The sequence below is a fragment of the Oncorhynchus masou genome, chromosome 9 (genome assembly GCF_036934945.1).
Source record: "Oncorhynchus masou masou isolate Uvic2021 chromosome 9, UVic_Omas_1.1, whole genome shotgun sequence".
NCBI lineage: Eukaryota > Metazoa > Chordata > Actinopteri > Salmoniformes > Salmonidae > Oncorhynchus > Oncorhynchus masou.
Window position 1 is genome coordinate 64,409,991 of NC_088220.1, and position 15,592 is coordinate 64,425,582.

The 15,592-nt window shown below is 41.5% G+C and overlaps 1 protein-coding gene across 4 annotated transcripts in view; it reads left to right on the forward strand.

Moving 5' to 3' along the window:
* LOC135546468 (2-(3-amino-3-carboxypropyl)histidine synthase subunit 1-like) overlaps positions 1 to 15,592 on the forward strand; it is a 106,347-nt gene that overhangs the window by 55,779 nt on the left and 34,976 nt on the right. For all 4 annotated transcript variants that reach the window (XM_064974908.1, XM_064974907.1, XM_064974905.1 and 1 more), the window contains 2 exons: positions 5,520 to 5,674; positions 8,087 to 8,208. In XM_064974908.1, coding sequence (XP_064830980.1) covers positions 5,520 to 5,674; positions 8,087 to 8,208 — 277 coding nt within the window. The remainder of the gene's footprint in view (positions 1 to 5,519; positions 5,675 to 8,086; positions 8,209 to 15,592) is intronic.

Here is a 15,592-nt window from a genome sequence, read left to right on the forward strand (position 1 = left end):
AGACTTTGATGTCAACACAGTCGCTACAGTCCCATTAGTTTTCTTTGCAGCCTCGTTTGAATTACGCGGTTGCGCACATTTGTACGGAATGGGGTGAGTTTACTTTACATTTCTGGACACTTCTCCCTCTCAAAACGATACTGTATATCGTCAAAAGTAATATCCCGATATGTAAATGTATTGCATTTTTCCCCCTCATCACTATAGTCCAAATGCTGTATTAAAACAATTAAATTCTCTGAAGTTGGTGGGCATCAGGACTTGGGTCAATACCATACCAAGTCATGAGAATGATGAACAGTTCCTTTAGAAAATATTCTCACCCCTTGACTTATTCCACATTTTGTTGTGTTACAGCCTGAATTCAAATGTATTACATTGAGATTGTGTGTCACTAGCCTACACACAATACCCCATCATGTCAAAGTGGAATTATGTTTTACATTTTTAAATCTAATTAATTAAAAATGAAAGCTGAAATATCATGAGTCTAAGTATTCAACCCCTCTGTTAAGGCAAGCCTAAATAAGTTCAGTGGTAAAAATGTGCTTAACAAGTCACATAATAAGTTGCATGGACTCACTCTGTGTGCAATAATAGTGTTTAACATGATTTTTGAATGACTACCTCATCTCTAAATCCCACATGTACAATTATCTGTAAGTTCCCTCAATCGAGCAGTGAATTTCAAACACAGATTCAAACACAACGATCAGGGATGTTTTCCAATGCCTCGCAATGAAGGGCACCTATAGGTAGATGGGTAATAAAGCAGACATTGAATATGAATTTGATGGTAAAGTTATTCATTACACTTTGGAGGATATATCAATACATCCAGTCACGACAAAGATACAGGCGTCCTTCCTAACTCAGTTGCTGGTGAAGAAAGAAACCGCTCAGGGATTTCACCTTGAGGCCAATGGTGACATTAAAACAGTTACAGAGTTGAATGGCTGTGATAGGAGAAAACTGAGAATGGATCAACAACATTGTACAGTGCCTTGCGAAAGTATTCGGCCCCCTTGAACTTTGCGACCTTTTGCCACATTTCAGGCTTCAAACATAAAGATATAAAACTGTATTTTTTTTGTGAAGAATCAACAACAAGTGGGACACAATCTTGAAGTGGAACGACATTTATTGGATATTTCAAACTTTTTTAACAAATCAAAAACTGAAAAATTGGGCGTGCAAAATTATTCAGCCCCTTTACTTTCATTTATACGGAGACTTGATTACACACAGGTGGATTGAATTTATCATCATTAGTCATTTAGGTCAACATTGGATCATTCAGAGATCCTCACTGAACTTCTGGAGAGAGTTTGCTGCACTGAAAGTAAAGGGGACTGAATAATTTTGCACGCCCAATTTTTCCGTTTTTGATTTGTTAAAAAAGTTTGAAATATCCAATAAATGTCGTTCCACTTCATGATTGTGTCCCACTTGTTGTTGATTCTTCACAAAAAAATACAGTTTTATATCTTTGTTTGAAGCCTGAAATGTGGCAAAAGGTCGCAAAGTTCAAGGGGTCCGAATACTTTCGCAAGGCACTGTAGTTACTCCACAATACTGACCTAAATGACAGAGTGAAAAGAAGGTATGCACTTAATGACCTGAATGCAAAGCATCATGTTTGGGGTGAACACAACACATCACTGAGTACCACACTTCATATTTTCAATATGGTGGTGGCTGCATCCTTTTATGGGTATGCTTATAAATGTCAAGAACTTGGGGTTTTGAGGGGATTAAAATACACGGAATAGAGCTAAGCACAGGCAAATTCCTGGAGGAAAACTGGGTTCAATCTGCTTTCTACCAGACACTGGGAGATGAATTCACCTTTCAGCAGGACAATAACCTAAAACACAAGGCCAAATATACACTGGAGTTGCTTACCAAGACGACATTGAATGTTCCTGAGTTGCCTAGTTACAGTTGTGACTTAAATTGGCTTGAAAATGTATGGCAAGACTTAAAAATGACTTTCTAGCAATGATCAACAACCAACTTGACAGAGCTTGAAGAATAAAAAATAATAAACAGATGAATGTGCCAATATTGTACAATGCAAAGCTCTTTGAGGCTTACCCAGAAAGACTTCCGGCTGTAATCGCTGCAGAAGGTGATTCTAACATGTCTAACAGGTATCGGGTGTGAAAAGCTATGTAAATGAATTATTAATGTTTTTCATTTTCAATACATTTGCAAACATAAAAAAGAAACTGCATCAAAAAGAAAAGAAAGGAGGACCAAGGCCTCTTCATATAATGAATTACAATACCTTTATTAGTATGGCATGTTCAATAGAAACAGTTCTAAAAATCCGACGAGTTTTGGCTGCATGGCCTTTGTCAGGGAGTACAAAAAAATAATACAATATCCTCTTTTGAACAGCTTTTCCAATTAGCCCTAATTTAAAGAGGGAGGGGTTACAAAATTGATTGGACACACCTAGTAAGCAATACTATACACATTAAAAAGTGAAATAATGTAGCTAAGTTATCATAAAAATACAACTCCAAGCTAGAAGTATCAGAAGACTAAAAGGTAGTTCTAACCTTAGATATGACTGGGAGAAGTGTCAAAAATAGGAAAGCAATATGTTCTTTAGTACACTAGAACACCGAAAAACATGAACAACAACAGTCTAAACATAGCTGAGGGCAATTAAGCAAAAAGTCCACTAGATGACAGCAAATGGACCCATCACAACCCTACAGGAAGGGTGAGAAATACATATCTTCATTTAAAACAGTATTTAGAGGAAGCATTTAAAAAAAAACTGTTTTCCCTTTGTCATTATGGTGTATTGTGTGTAGATGGGTGAGAAAATGTGGAATAAGTCAAGGGATATGAATACTTTCTGAAGGCACTGTATGTATTAATCATATAATTCACATGTCATGTGAAGGGAACAAATTAACCTGTACTTGAAACACGATGGTTGAAATTCACATTCCAAGAATCTAAACGGCCAATCATTATCAATGAGTAATTTGCAGTCCTCCCTAAACGGACTGAATTGAAATGGAATTAACCCAACCTTGGCGGACGGTCTGTGTTCTCTCTGCTCTGTGAGGAGTGGAGGAGGTCTCTATAGCTGTGGTTGACTGACAGCAGTCAGCATCACATGAAGTGGAAGTGTTGAGGCTTCATCAGCAACACAACTAAAGGTGTCAGTCACCTGCAGGAGATGAAAGACACTCTGCCCTCCTTGACTGACACATGAAAATGCTGTCTCCCTTCTATCTCTCTCTCTCTCTCCATCTATTTTTCATTTTTTTCCTATTGCTACTGGTCATCTTTCATTCAGACTGTGCTAATGAAATCAGAGAATGGATCCGCAGCCCAGCCGCCTGGTATTCCCTCTCCCTCTGGTCTGTCTGTCTTGTCTGCCCGCTGTCTCCCTTTCTGCCTGTTGTCTCTCTGTCTACATGCCTGACTGCTGTCTGTCTGTCTCCTCCCTGCCTGCTGTCTGTCTCCTTGCCTGTCTGTCTGCCTACATGTTTGTCTGTCTGCCTGCCTAGCTGGGCAAGTGGAGTCTTTACTCCTTGTCTGTCCCCAGTTCCACAACATCTCCCCATTCCAACCACCTGGTATTTGTAACTTTTCTCTGTCTCCCACCTAGACCTGTTTCTTACTATCCATCTCTCTCTGTCCTTCCTTCCTGACACTGCTACCCATTTATCACTCCTGATGTCTGGTAGTTGACAATTCCAAATCCTCTCGTTCTCTTTCTCCCGTTACCCCTGTATTTAATATATACAGTACATTACCTCTCCCTATCCCACCCAAAATTGATTGACAATGTGTTTTCTTCCAGCCCACTTCTATAGCTCGTAGGACTGGAAATAACCAGGGACCTCACGATACATTATTATCACGATACTTAGGTGCCGATATGTATTGTGATTCTCACGGTTAGATTAATTGCGGTTAGATTTTATTACGATGTGATGTTCCAAACATATTGCTCACTCTACACTGAGTGTACAAAACATTAAGAACACCTGCTCTTTCCATGACAGACTGACCAGGTGAATCCAGGTGAAAGTTATGATCCCTTATTGATGTCACTTGTTAAATCCCCTGCAATCAGTGTAGATTAAGGGGAGGAGACAGGTTAAATAAGGATTTTTAAGCCATGAGACAATTGAGACATGGATTGTGTATGTGTGTCATTCAGAGTGTGAATAGACAAGACAAAAAATGTAAGTGCCTTTGAAGGGGGTAGTAGGTTCCAGGAGCACTGGTTTGTTTCAAGAACTGCAACACTGCTGGGGTTTTCACGCTCAACAGTTTCCCATGTGCATCAAGAATGGTCCACCACCCAAAGGACATCCAGCCAACTTAACACAATTGTAGGAAACATTGGAGTCGACATGGGCCTGCATCCCTGTGGAACGCTTTCGACACCTTGTTGAGTCCATGCCCCGATGAATTGAGGCTATTCTGAGGGCAAAGGGGGGTGTAACTAACTGTCCTAATGTTTGGTATACTGGTTAGTGTTTGGTATACTGGTTAGTGTATGTCTGCTGCAGAGAGGCGAGAGACCATGAGAAAATGTGTTTTTATCACCCATGGAAATCAAAGTGCTAAAAACATGTTGGCTCACTATTTCAAATAAGCTGGAGGACAAGCTGTAGGATGAATTATACCAGCGTTTTGGCACAGGCCCAGACAATTAGCGCAACCTAGCAAATGTATTATTATTATTCTTTTTTTAGAATTGTTTTATTTTTGTATTGAATTTATTTTTAACATTTTGGTACTTGGAGTCAAAATATCGATATAATATCGTCCAACATAATATTGTGGTATGTAGCTGTTTTGGTGTTGTCCCCCATCTCCTCTTCATTTCTGCTTCTATCTATCAAACCACAAACTATCTACTAGTAAAGTGTTGTGATCTTCCACCCCTCTCTCCCTGTCGTGCCTTCTCCACTTTTATCTCTTATTCATACGTCTGCGGCATCAAATGAGCTACATTACAAATGTTTCAACGTTTAAATGACAATGACCCATTTACTTAATCACAGCATAAATGTCCTTTGCTCAAGATTTGTAAATGTAAATTGCATGTAACACGAAGAACTGTAATTACCATGATCAAAACCAAAGATGGTGCTACTCTCTTTATCCGTGCCCTTTGCCCCCCATCTCCCTCGGCCGTCTCTCCCACCTCCTCCAGCCCGCTCCCCCCTGTCCCTAAGTCTCTGGCTTTCCTAAGCCCAGGCGGGCCCGGCGTAAATGGCCTGTGAAATTAATAGTAATTGCATGTGTCCCTCTCCTTCCTAAAATAACTGAGGTATTTGCATCAGCGCCCAACATCGTGTGTGTGTGCCGGCTCATTCACATGGAAAGGGTTTCAGCTCTATTGCAAATGTGGGTGTGTGCAGTTGTGTGACTGTAGTTTAATGCTAGCTATATGAGGAGTACTCCATGTCCATGGTATAAAACTAACATAACATATTCAATGATTAATCCTAACCCTGTCTGTCTCCCTGCAGTCCCTATAGACTCCACAGCAGGCATTAAGATGCTGTACGTGTTTGTTGATATCCAGATGGACAACGCACACTTTCTGGACACGGTCAAGTTCAACTTCCCCCCTGGACACTCTCTGGCACTTGTCAGCACTATCCAGTTTGTGGCTGCACTGCAGGTGTGTGTGTGTGTGTGTGTGTGTGTGTGTGTGTGTGTGTGTGTGTGTGTGTGTGTGTGTGTGTGTGTGTGTGTGTGTGTGTGTGTGTGTGTGTGTGTGTGTGTGTGTGTGTGTGTGTGTGTGTGTGTGTGTGTGTGTGTGTGTGTGAGAGAATATGTACGTGCCTCTTTGTGTGTGGGGTCTGTTTGTGTCTTCATGTGTACATGTATATAAGCCTACATGATTTCTGTCAACAGTTTAAGTATAAAGTTTACATACACCTTAGCCAAATACATTTAAACTCAGTTTTTCACAATTCCTGACATTTAATCCTCGTAAAAATTCCCTGTCTTAGGTCTGTTAGGATCACCAATTTATTTTAAGAATGTGAAATGTCAGAATAATAGTAGAGAGAGTGATCTATTTCAGCCATTATTTCTTTCATCACATTCCCATCGGGTCAGAAGTTTACATACACTCAATTAGTATTCGGTAGCATTGCCTTTCAATTGTTTAACTTGTGTCAAACATTTCGGGTAGCCTTCCACAAGCTGGGTGAATTAATTTTGGCATATTCCTCCTGACAGAGCTGGTGTAACTGAGTCAGGTTTGTAGGCCTCTTTGCTCACACATGCTTTTTCAGTTCTGCCCACAAATTTTCTATAGGATTGAGGTCAGGGCTTTGTGATGGCCACTCCAATACCTTGACTTTGTTGTCCTTAAGCCATTTTGCCACAACTTTGGAAGTATGCTTGGGGTCATTGACCATTTGGAAGATCCATTTGCAACCAAGCTTTAACTTCGTGACTGAAGTCTTGAGATGTTGCTTCAATATATCCACATCATTTTCCCACCTCATGAGGCCATCTATTTTGTGAAGTGCACCAGTCCCTCCTGCAGCAAAGCACCCCCACAACATGATGCTGACACCCCCATGCTTCATGGGATGGTGTGGGATGGTGTGCTTCGGCTTGCAAACCTTCCCCTTTTCCCTCCAAACATAACAATGGTCATTATGGGCAAACAGTTCTACTTTCGTTTCATCAAACCAGAGGACATTTCTCCAAAAAGTACCATCTTTGTCCCCATGTGCAGTTGCGAACCTTAGTCAGGCTTTTTTATGGCGGTTTTGGAGCAGTGGCTTCTTCCTTGCTGAGTGGTCTTTCAGGTTATGTCGATATAGGTCTCGTTTTACTGTGGATATAGATACTTTTGTACCTGTTTCCTCCAGCATCTTCACAAGGTCCTTGCTGTTGTTCTGGTTTCGATTTGCACTTTTCGCACCAATGTAGGTTAATCTCTAGTAGACCGAACGCGTCTCCTTCCTGAGCGGTATGACGGCTGCGTGGTCCCATGGTGTTTATACTTACTGTTGTTTGTACAGATGGTGGTACCTTCAAGCGTTTGGATATTGTTCCCAAGGATGAACCAGACCTGTGGAGGTCTAAAAAATATTCTGAGGTCTTAGCTGATTTCTTTAGATTTTCACATGATGTCAAGCAGAGAGGCACTGAGTTTGAAGGTTGGCCTTGAAATACAGACACAGGTACACCTCCAATTGACTCAAATGATGTCAATTAGCCTTTCAGAAGCTTCTAAAACCAAGCTGTTTAAAGGCACAGTCAACTTAGTGTATGTAAACTTCTGACCCACTTGAATTGTGATACAGTGAATTATAAGTGAAATAATCTGTCTTTAAACAATTGTTGGTAGTGACTTGTTTCATCCACAAAGTAGATGCCCTAACCGACTTGCCAAAACTATAGTTTGTTAACAAGACATTTGTGGAGTGGTTAAAAAAATAGTGTATGTAAACTTCCGACTTCAATTGTATATAGAGAAGCTCTGCACCTGCGTGAGCCAGCCTCCTGCCTGTCTCTTAAAGTTCAGTTCAAGTGTGGGTTTGAACACCCAGCTGCAGTTATTTTGGACTTAAAAGGAGGAGTGAGTGAACTCTACTGCTCATCTCAGGCCTTTACATAAGCAGTTATAGATCCACAGTAGAGCTATCTTCCGCCTCCGTCTCCTCTCTGCTGCTTCCCTCTGTCAGTGCATGACCAACGCTAGTTCAGGCCCCTGCTAATGTAACCAGTGTTATTTATACACGCTGACGTGCTGATGTGTGTGTCATGTTTTTGTTGTGTGTTGGGGGCGGTTTGGGTGTGTGTGAGTGTGTGCGCCTCTTGCTCACGGTATGTGTAGGTTTGTGTAGGTCATACAAGATGGAGTGGGGGGTCGTCAGGTCAGCCTCCATATTCCCTGTTTACCTCCAACTTAACAGAACACAAATTATTCCTCCGCCTCCGAGCATGCTGCTTCTTCTTTCTTGCCTAAATTGTTGGCACTCGCTCTCAGCCTCTCACTTTGTGTGAACAGAGAAGATGTAGGTGTTATTTTACATCTATCATTGGTTGTTTGTCCCGCCCCCCCCAGGCGGTGAGTGCAGCTCTGAGGCCAGAGTATGAGGTGGTGGTTCCTCAGTGTCGACCCCTGTCCCCTGGAGAGATCCTGGGATGCACCTCCCCCCGCCTCGACCGAAACCTCAACGCCATCATGTGAGTGACTCAGACTTTATTATTATAAACCCATCCCACTCTCAGCCTCTGTCAGACCTGTATTACACAGTCACAGTCTGTCAGACCTACCTTACACAGTCACGGTCTGTCAGACCTACCTTACGCAGTCACAGTCTGTCAGACCTGTATTACACAGTCACAGTCTGTCAGACCTGTATTACACAGTCACAGTCTGTCAGACCTGTATTACACAGTCACAGTCTGTCAGACCTGTATTACACAGTCACAGTCTGTCAGACCTGTATTACACAGTCACAGTCTGTCAGACCTACCTTACGCAGTCACAGTCTGTCAGACCTGTATTACACAGTCACAGTCTGTCAGACCTGTATTACACAGTCACAGTCTGTCAGACCTGTATTACACAGTCACAGTCTGTCAGACCTGTATTACACAGTCACAGTCTGTCAGACCTGTATTACACAGTCACAGTCTGTCAGACCTGTATTACACAGTCACAGTCTGTCAGACCTGTATTACACAGTCACAGTCTGTCAGACCTGTATTACACAGTCACAGTCTGTCAGACCTGTATTACACAGTCACAGTCTGTCAGACCTACCTTACACAGTCACAGTCTGTCAGACTTGTATTACACAGTCACAGTCTGTCAGACCTGTATTTCAGTCTGTCAGACCTGTATTACACAGTCACAGTCTGTCAGACCTGTATTACACAGTCACGGTCTGTCAGACCTACCTTACACAGTCACAGTCTGTCAGACCTGTATTACACAGTCACAGTCTGTCAGACCTACCTTACACAGGCAGTCTGTCAGACCTACCTTACACAGTCAGTCTGTCAGACCTGTATTACACAGTCACAGTCTGTCAGACCTACCTTACACAGTCAGTCTGTCAGACCTACCTTACGCAGTCACGGTCTGTCAGACCTGTATTACACAGTCACAGTCTGTCAGACCTGTATTACACAGTCACAGTCTGTCAGACCTGTATTACACAGTCACAGTCTGTCAGACCTACCTTACGCAGTCACGGTCTGACAGACCTACCTTACGCAGTCACAGTCTGTCAGACCTACCTTACGCAGTCACGGTTTGTCAGACCTGTATTACACAGTCACAGTCTGTCAGACCTACCTTACGCAGTCACAGTCTGTCAGACCTACCTTACGCAGTCACGGTCTGTCAGACCTGTATTACACAGCCACGGTTTGTCAGACCTGTATTACACAGTCACAGTCTGTCAGACCTGTATTACACAGTCACAGTCTGTCAGACCTGTATTACACAGTCACAGTCTGTCAGACCTGTATTACACAGTCACAGTCTGTCAGACCTACCTTACACAGTCACAGTCTGTCAGACCTACCTTACGCAGTCACAGTCTGTCAGACCTACCTTACGCAGTCACGGTCTGTCAGACCTGTATTACACAGCCACGGTTTGTCAGACCTGTATTACACAGTCACAGTTTGTCAGACCTGTATTACACAGTCACAGTTTGTCAGACCTGTATTACACAGTCACAGTTTGTCAGACCTGTATTACACAGTCACAGTTTGTCAGACCTGTATTACACAGTCACAGTTTGTCAGACCTGTATTACACAGTCACAGTTTGTCAGACCTGTATTACACAGTCACAGTTTGTCAGACCTGTATTACACAGTCACAGTCTGTCAGACCTGTATTACACAGTCACAGTCTGTCAGACCTATATTACACAGTCACAGTTTGTCAGACCTGTATTACACAGTCACAGTTTGTCAGACCTGTATTACACAGTCACAGTCTGTCTGACCTGTATTACACAGTCACAGTCTGTCAGACCTGTATTACACAGTCACAGTCTGTCAGACCTGTATTACACAGTCACAGTCTGTCAGACCTGTATTACACAGTCACAGTCTGTCAGACCTGTATTACACAGTCACAGTCTGTCAGACCTGTATTACACAGTCACAGTTTGTCAGACCTGTATTACACAGTCACAGTCTGTCTGACCTATGTCACACAGTCAGTCTGTCAGACCTATGTTACACAGTCACAGTTTGTCAGACCTGTATTACACAGTCACAGTCTGTCTGACCTATGTCACACAGTCAGTCTGTCAGACCTATGTTACACAGTTTGTCAGAACTGCATTACACAGTTTCTGTTATATATTACCTTCCTACCCAACACTTCCCCAGACATTGTTAAAGCTACCTTCCCCATCCTCGGTCCCTGACTCTCTGTCATCTATGTGTTAGTGTTGCCAGGGTACCAAATGTTGGACTTTCGATGCCAGGTTTTGTATCACTCGATACCGTAACGATACTCGATACCGAAATTATACTCGATATCAAAACGATACCATTGCAAAACGTTTTTTTATTTATTACTGAAGTCACTGAATAACCGCTGGGCTTTATTATTTTTAAACATTGAACAATGTGTTGATAACTGGTCGAACAAATAAAATAACACAAATAATATCTTCTGTTCTATATTCAATGTCTTTCAAAAATACAGCACCATATTAAATAACAGAAAAATACCTCTCAATTTTCCTTATGCGAAACATATCGGTGACTCGGAGCAGCCAAAATTACATCTAAACTGTTTTACAATGTAATTTGATACATACAATATCAGGGTAATTTGCTCATCTATGGCCATAATATCAGGTCACATGACATTCATTACCTATGATTTATTATTCATTACAGCTAAATAATTTAATGTATTAAATAGTTTAGTTCCAAAATTACACGAAAAGACTTTAAAGCTAATTTCTGAAGCTTCTACATTAGTCTATACACCATAGAAATACAATGGATTTTACACAGCATGAATTTGTACTACAATTCCCAGAATGCATTTCCCTTCCTAGGGTGCGATGTTCCCCACATGGCTGCTGGCTTGCAAGTGGCTACTACTAGTAGCAAGCCCAGACAATCGCGAAGTCATCTAAATATATTATTGCTGTCAAGCTATGAGCACATTTCACGACTTTTAGTTTGTGTATACTATTATAATGCCCACATGATTGTCATGCTGAATATATGTTCTTTTAATTGTCACTCAAAAATTATTCAAATTTAGTAGAATAACGACAATGTTACAATGCAAATGTCATCTGTAAAATAGTTTTTTATTTCCTTTTGAATGTATTTTGGTGCCAAAAGTGCAAATCAATACCAGAACAACAGCAAAGGATCTTGTGAAGATGCTGGAGGAAACGGGTACAAAGTATCTATATCCACAGTAAAACGAGTCCTATATCGACGTAACCTGAAAGGCCGCTCAGCAAGGAAGAAGCCACTGCTCCAAAACCACCATAAAAAAGCCAGACTACAGTTTGTAACTGCACATGGGGATAAAGATCGTACTATTTGGAGATATGTCCTCTGATCTGATGAAGCATAAATAGAACTATTTGGCCATCGTTATGTTTGGAGGAAAAAGGGGGAGGCTTGCAACCGAAGATCACCATCCCACACCATCCCATGAAGCATGGGGGTATCAGCATCATGTTGTAGGGGTGCTTTGCTGCAGGAGGGACTGGTGCACTTCACAAAATAGATGGCAACATGAGGGATGAAAATTATGTGGATATTGAAGCAACATCTCAAGATTTCAGTCAGGAAGTTGAGCTTGGTCGCAAATGGGTCTTCCAAATGGACAATGACCCTAAGCATATTTCCAAAGTTGTGGCAAAATGGCTTAAGGACAACAAAGTCAAGGTATTGAAGTGGCCATCACAAAGCCCTGACCTCAATCCCATAGGAAATGTGTTGGCAGAACTGAAAAGGCGTGTGCGAGCAAGGATTCATTGTGAATCCAGCCAACATGTCAGATTTCAAAAAGGCTTTTCGGCGAAAGCATAAGAAGCTATTATCTGATGATAGCACAGCAGTAAACAAAGAGAGTAGCATACAGTGCCTTGCGAAAGTATTCGGCCCCCTTGAACTTTGCGACCTTTTGCCACATTTCAGGTTTCAAACATAAAGATATAAAACTGTATTTTTTTTGTGAAGAATCAACAACAAGTGGGACACAATCATGAAGTGGAACGACATTTATTGGATATTTCAAACTTTTTTAACAAATCAAAAACTGAAAAATTGGGCGTGCAAAATTATTCAGCCCCCTTAAGTTAATACTTTGTAGAGCCACCTTTTGCTGCAATTACAGCTGTAAGTCGCTTGGGGTATGTCTCTATCAGTTTTGCACATCAAGAGACTGAATTTCTTTCCCATTCCTCCTTGCAAAACAGCTCGAGCTCAGTGAGGTTGGATGGAAAGCATTTGTGAACAGCAGTTTTCAGTTCTTTCCACAGATTCTCGATTGGATTCAGGTCTGGACTTTGACTTGGCCATTCTAACACCTGGATATGTTTATTTTTGAACCATTCCATTGTAGATTTTGCTTTATGTTTTGGATCATTGTCTTGTTGGAAGACAAATCTCCGTCCCAGTCTCAGGTCTTTTGCAGACTCCATCAGGTTTTCTTCCAGAATGGTCCTGTATTTGGCTCCATCCATCTTCCCATCAATTTTAACCATCTTCCCTGTCCCTGCTGAAGAAAAGCAGGCCCAAACCATGATGCTGCCACCACCATGTTTGACAGTGGGGATAGGGTGTTCAGGGTGATGTGCTGTGTTGCTTTTACGCCAAACATAACGTTTTGCATTGTTGCCAAAAAGTTACATTTTGGTTTCATCTGACCAGAGCACCTTCTTCCACATGTTTGGTGTGTCTCCCAGGTGGCTTGTGGCAAACTTTAAACAACACTTTGTATGGATATCTTTAAGAAATGGCTTTCTTCTTGCCACTCTTCCATAAAGGCCAGATTTGTGCAATATACGACTGATTGTTGTCCTATGGACAGAGTCTCCCACCTCAGCTGTAGATCTCTATTATCGCTTGCACAGTGCTCCTTGGGATGTTTAAAGCTTGGGAAATCTTTTTGTATCCAAATCCGGCTTTAAACTTCTTCACAACAGTATCTCGGACCTGCCTGGTGTGTTCCTTGTTCTTCATGATGCTCTTTGCGCTTTTAACGGACCTCTGAGACTATTACAGTGCAGGTGCATATATACGGAGACTTGATTACACACAGGTGGATTGTATTTATCATCATTAGTCATTTAGGTCAACATTGGATCATTCAGAGATCCTCACTGAACTTCTGGAGAGTTTGCTGCACTGAAAGTAAAGGGGCTGAATAATTTTGCATGCCCAATTTTTCAGTTTTTGATTTGTTAAAAAAGTTTGAAATATCCAATAAATGTCGTTCCACTTCATGATTGTGTCCCACTTGTTGTTGATTCTTCACAAAAAAATACAGTTTTATATCTTTATGTTTGAAGCCTGAAATGTGGCAAAAGGTCGCAAAGTTCAAGGGGGCCGAATACTTTCGCAAGGCACTGTATATTAGTCAAATTGTTTTACATGAGCATAACCCAGAAATATTAGCTTTCTCTGTTGTTTATGATTTTGTTGTCATGTAGGACTGATTGGGCTCATTGCTTCGACTTGAAAAATAAATGCAGCTCTCATGAATGGCATGCTTTGAGCTCCACCGAAAAGTGGTATTTGCATGTGAAAAATGTATTCCATATTCTGCATTTGGTATAGGCCTATTGTTTGTTTTTGTTTGTGACACTTTAATATCTAGATAATTTGCAGCTGTTTAAGTCTAACACAAAAGTGTTTGAGTTTCAGCATGTGTCCATTAAGCCTATGGATTTGTTGTTGTTGTTAATCAGCGTGAATTAGATTGAGCAATAAAAACCCCACTCAGTGTCTTCTTAATGTTAACCCGTTTTTGACAGTATGGAGCACAATACCACAGAGAAGTTTAAAGGAGAGGAACTCCCTCAAACATTTATTCCAAAGGCTGGGATCTGCACTATGCAGCTGTTGCAAAAGCACGTTTTTCACTGGCTGTCCACTGGTTGCAAAAACAATGATTAACAGGCATTTTAAACTTGTTAAATTACACATACATCCATAACCACCACAATCCTTAAGGCGCAAATCGCTAAATGAAAGAGCAGCAGTGTGATTCACATCAATGCTCTATGTAGATAGCCTATCAACAATAAGTGATATCCGCATCGCCTGTAGGCTACGTCCTTACCACCAAGCGTTTATTTCAGATGGATAATCTTTGGATGCCGACAGAAGTCGCACCATTGGAAGACACCGCTTGGACTGAAACCTACAGAAGCTTATTCCTGCTCTTTCCCCGCGATCCATCAATCACATTAAGGTGTGTCATCATAGTGGTCTCTGACTTGCGGTCAGACTCGCTCAGGTGGAACAAACTTAAACTTGACAAATTTCAAATGCTGATTGATTGTCATTGAGAAAACAAAGGTGTCAATTTTTTTCCGCAAACAGCCTTTCTGGATTTAAAAGTAGTCCTAGAATAAATCATTTACTTTTTCAAAAGTATCTGTAATCAGATTACAATATGTTTGCTGGTAATGTAAACAGATTACAGTTTTTTGTAATCGGTTACATGTAATAATCCGTTACTTCCCAGCCCTGCTCATACACGCTAACAGGCTCAGGGGACAGTGAGTACACATAGAAAATTACCCCAGTGTATTATCATAGACACACAATCCTATGCATTTTAAGACATAGTGGGCTCCTAATAATAGCCATGCTGTACTTATGTTATGATACCCACACACCCTTCCCAGTGTATGTGATTAGATTGGCCAGATAAGTAGAGGAGAGACAGCCATTATAGGAAACAGCCTGGTCGCACGGGAGAGCAAAGCCGTGTGTGCGTGCGTGTGTCAAGGGTGTTTGCACTTTGCCCATTAATCTAAAGTGGAGTGTCTTTGATGTGTGTGTAGGGGCGGGTGGGGGTGAGATGGGAGAAATAATTGATTATCTTGACTGAGAATTAGCTCCCGGAGTCTCTCGCCCTTTCTCTCACCTTCTCCCTCCCTGCTTTTCTCCCCCTCTCTCCACCTCTCCCCTTCTCTAGCGCCCCCTCTCCATCTCACTCTCTCCTCATGTCAGTGCTCTGAGGGGCAGCATACAACCAGCTCATACCTTAGTACAGAACAGTACAGACCCCGGAAACGGGAAACCAGCAGGAGGCATCAACAAAATATAATAGTCAGTAATAATGCATAGAAATAAGGGCTGTTAAAGTATCATGCTCCATGGATTACATTTCACTTCATTTTAGTTTGCATATACCAGATTTGACATTTAATAGCTTGAAATATCTCTCAGCCTCCAATACTGTCTCTCATAAGTCACCTAAATGCTTGTCTCTTATTTGTCATTTATTTGTAAAAGTGCGTCGGAAGGGACCTATTGCTGCGATATTTATTAAGTAGAAGTTGAAATGACTTCAGTTGAGTGTAGCTGGGACATTGTGGGATGGT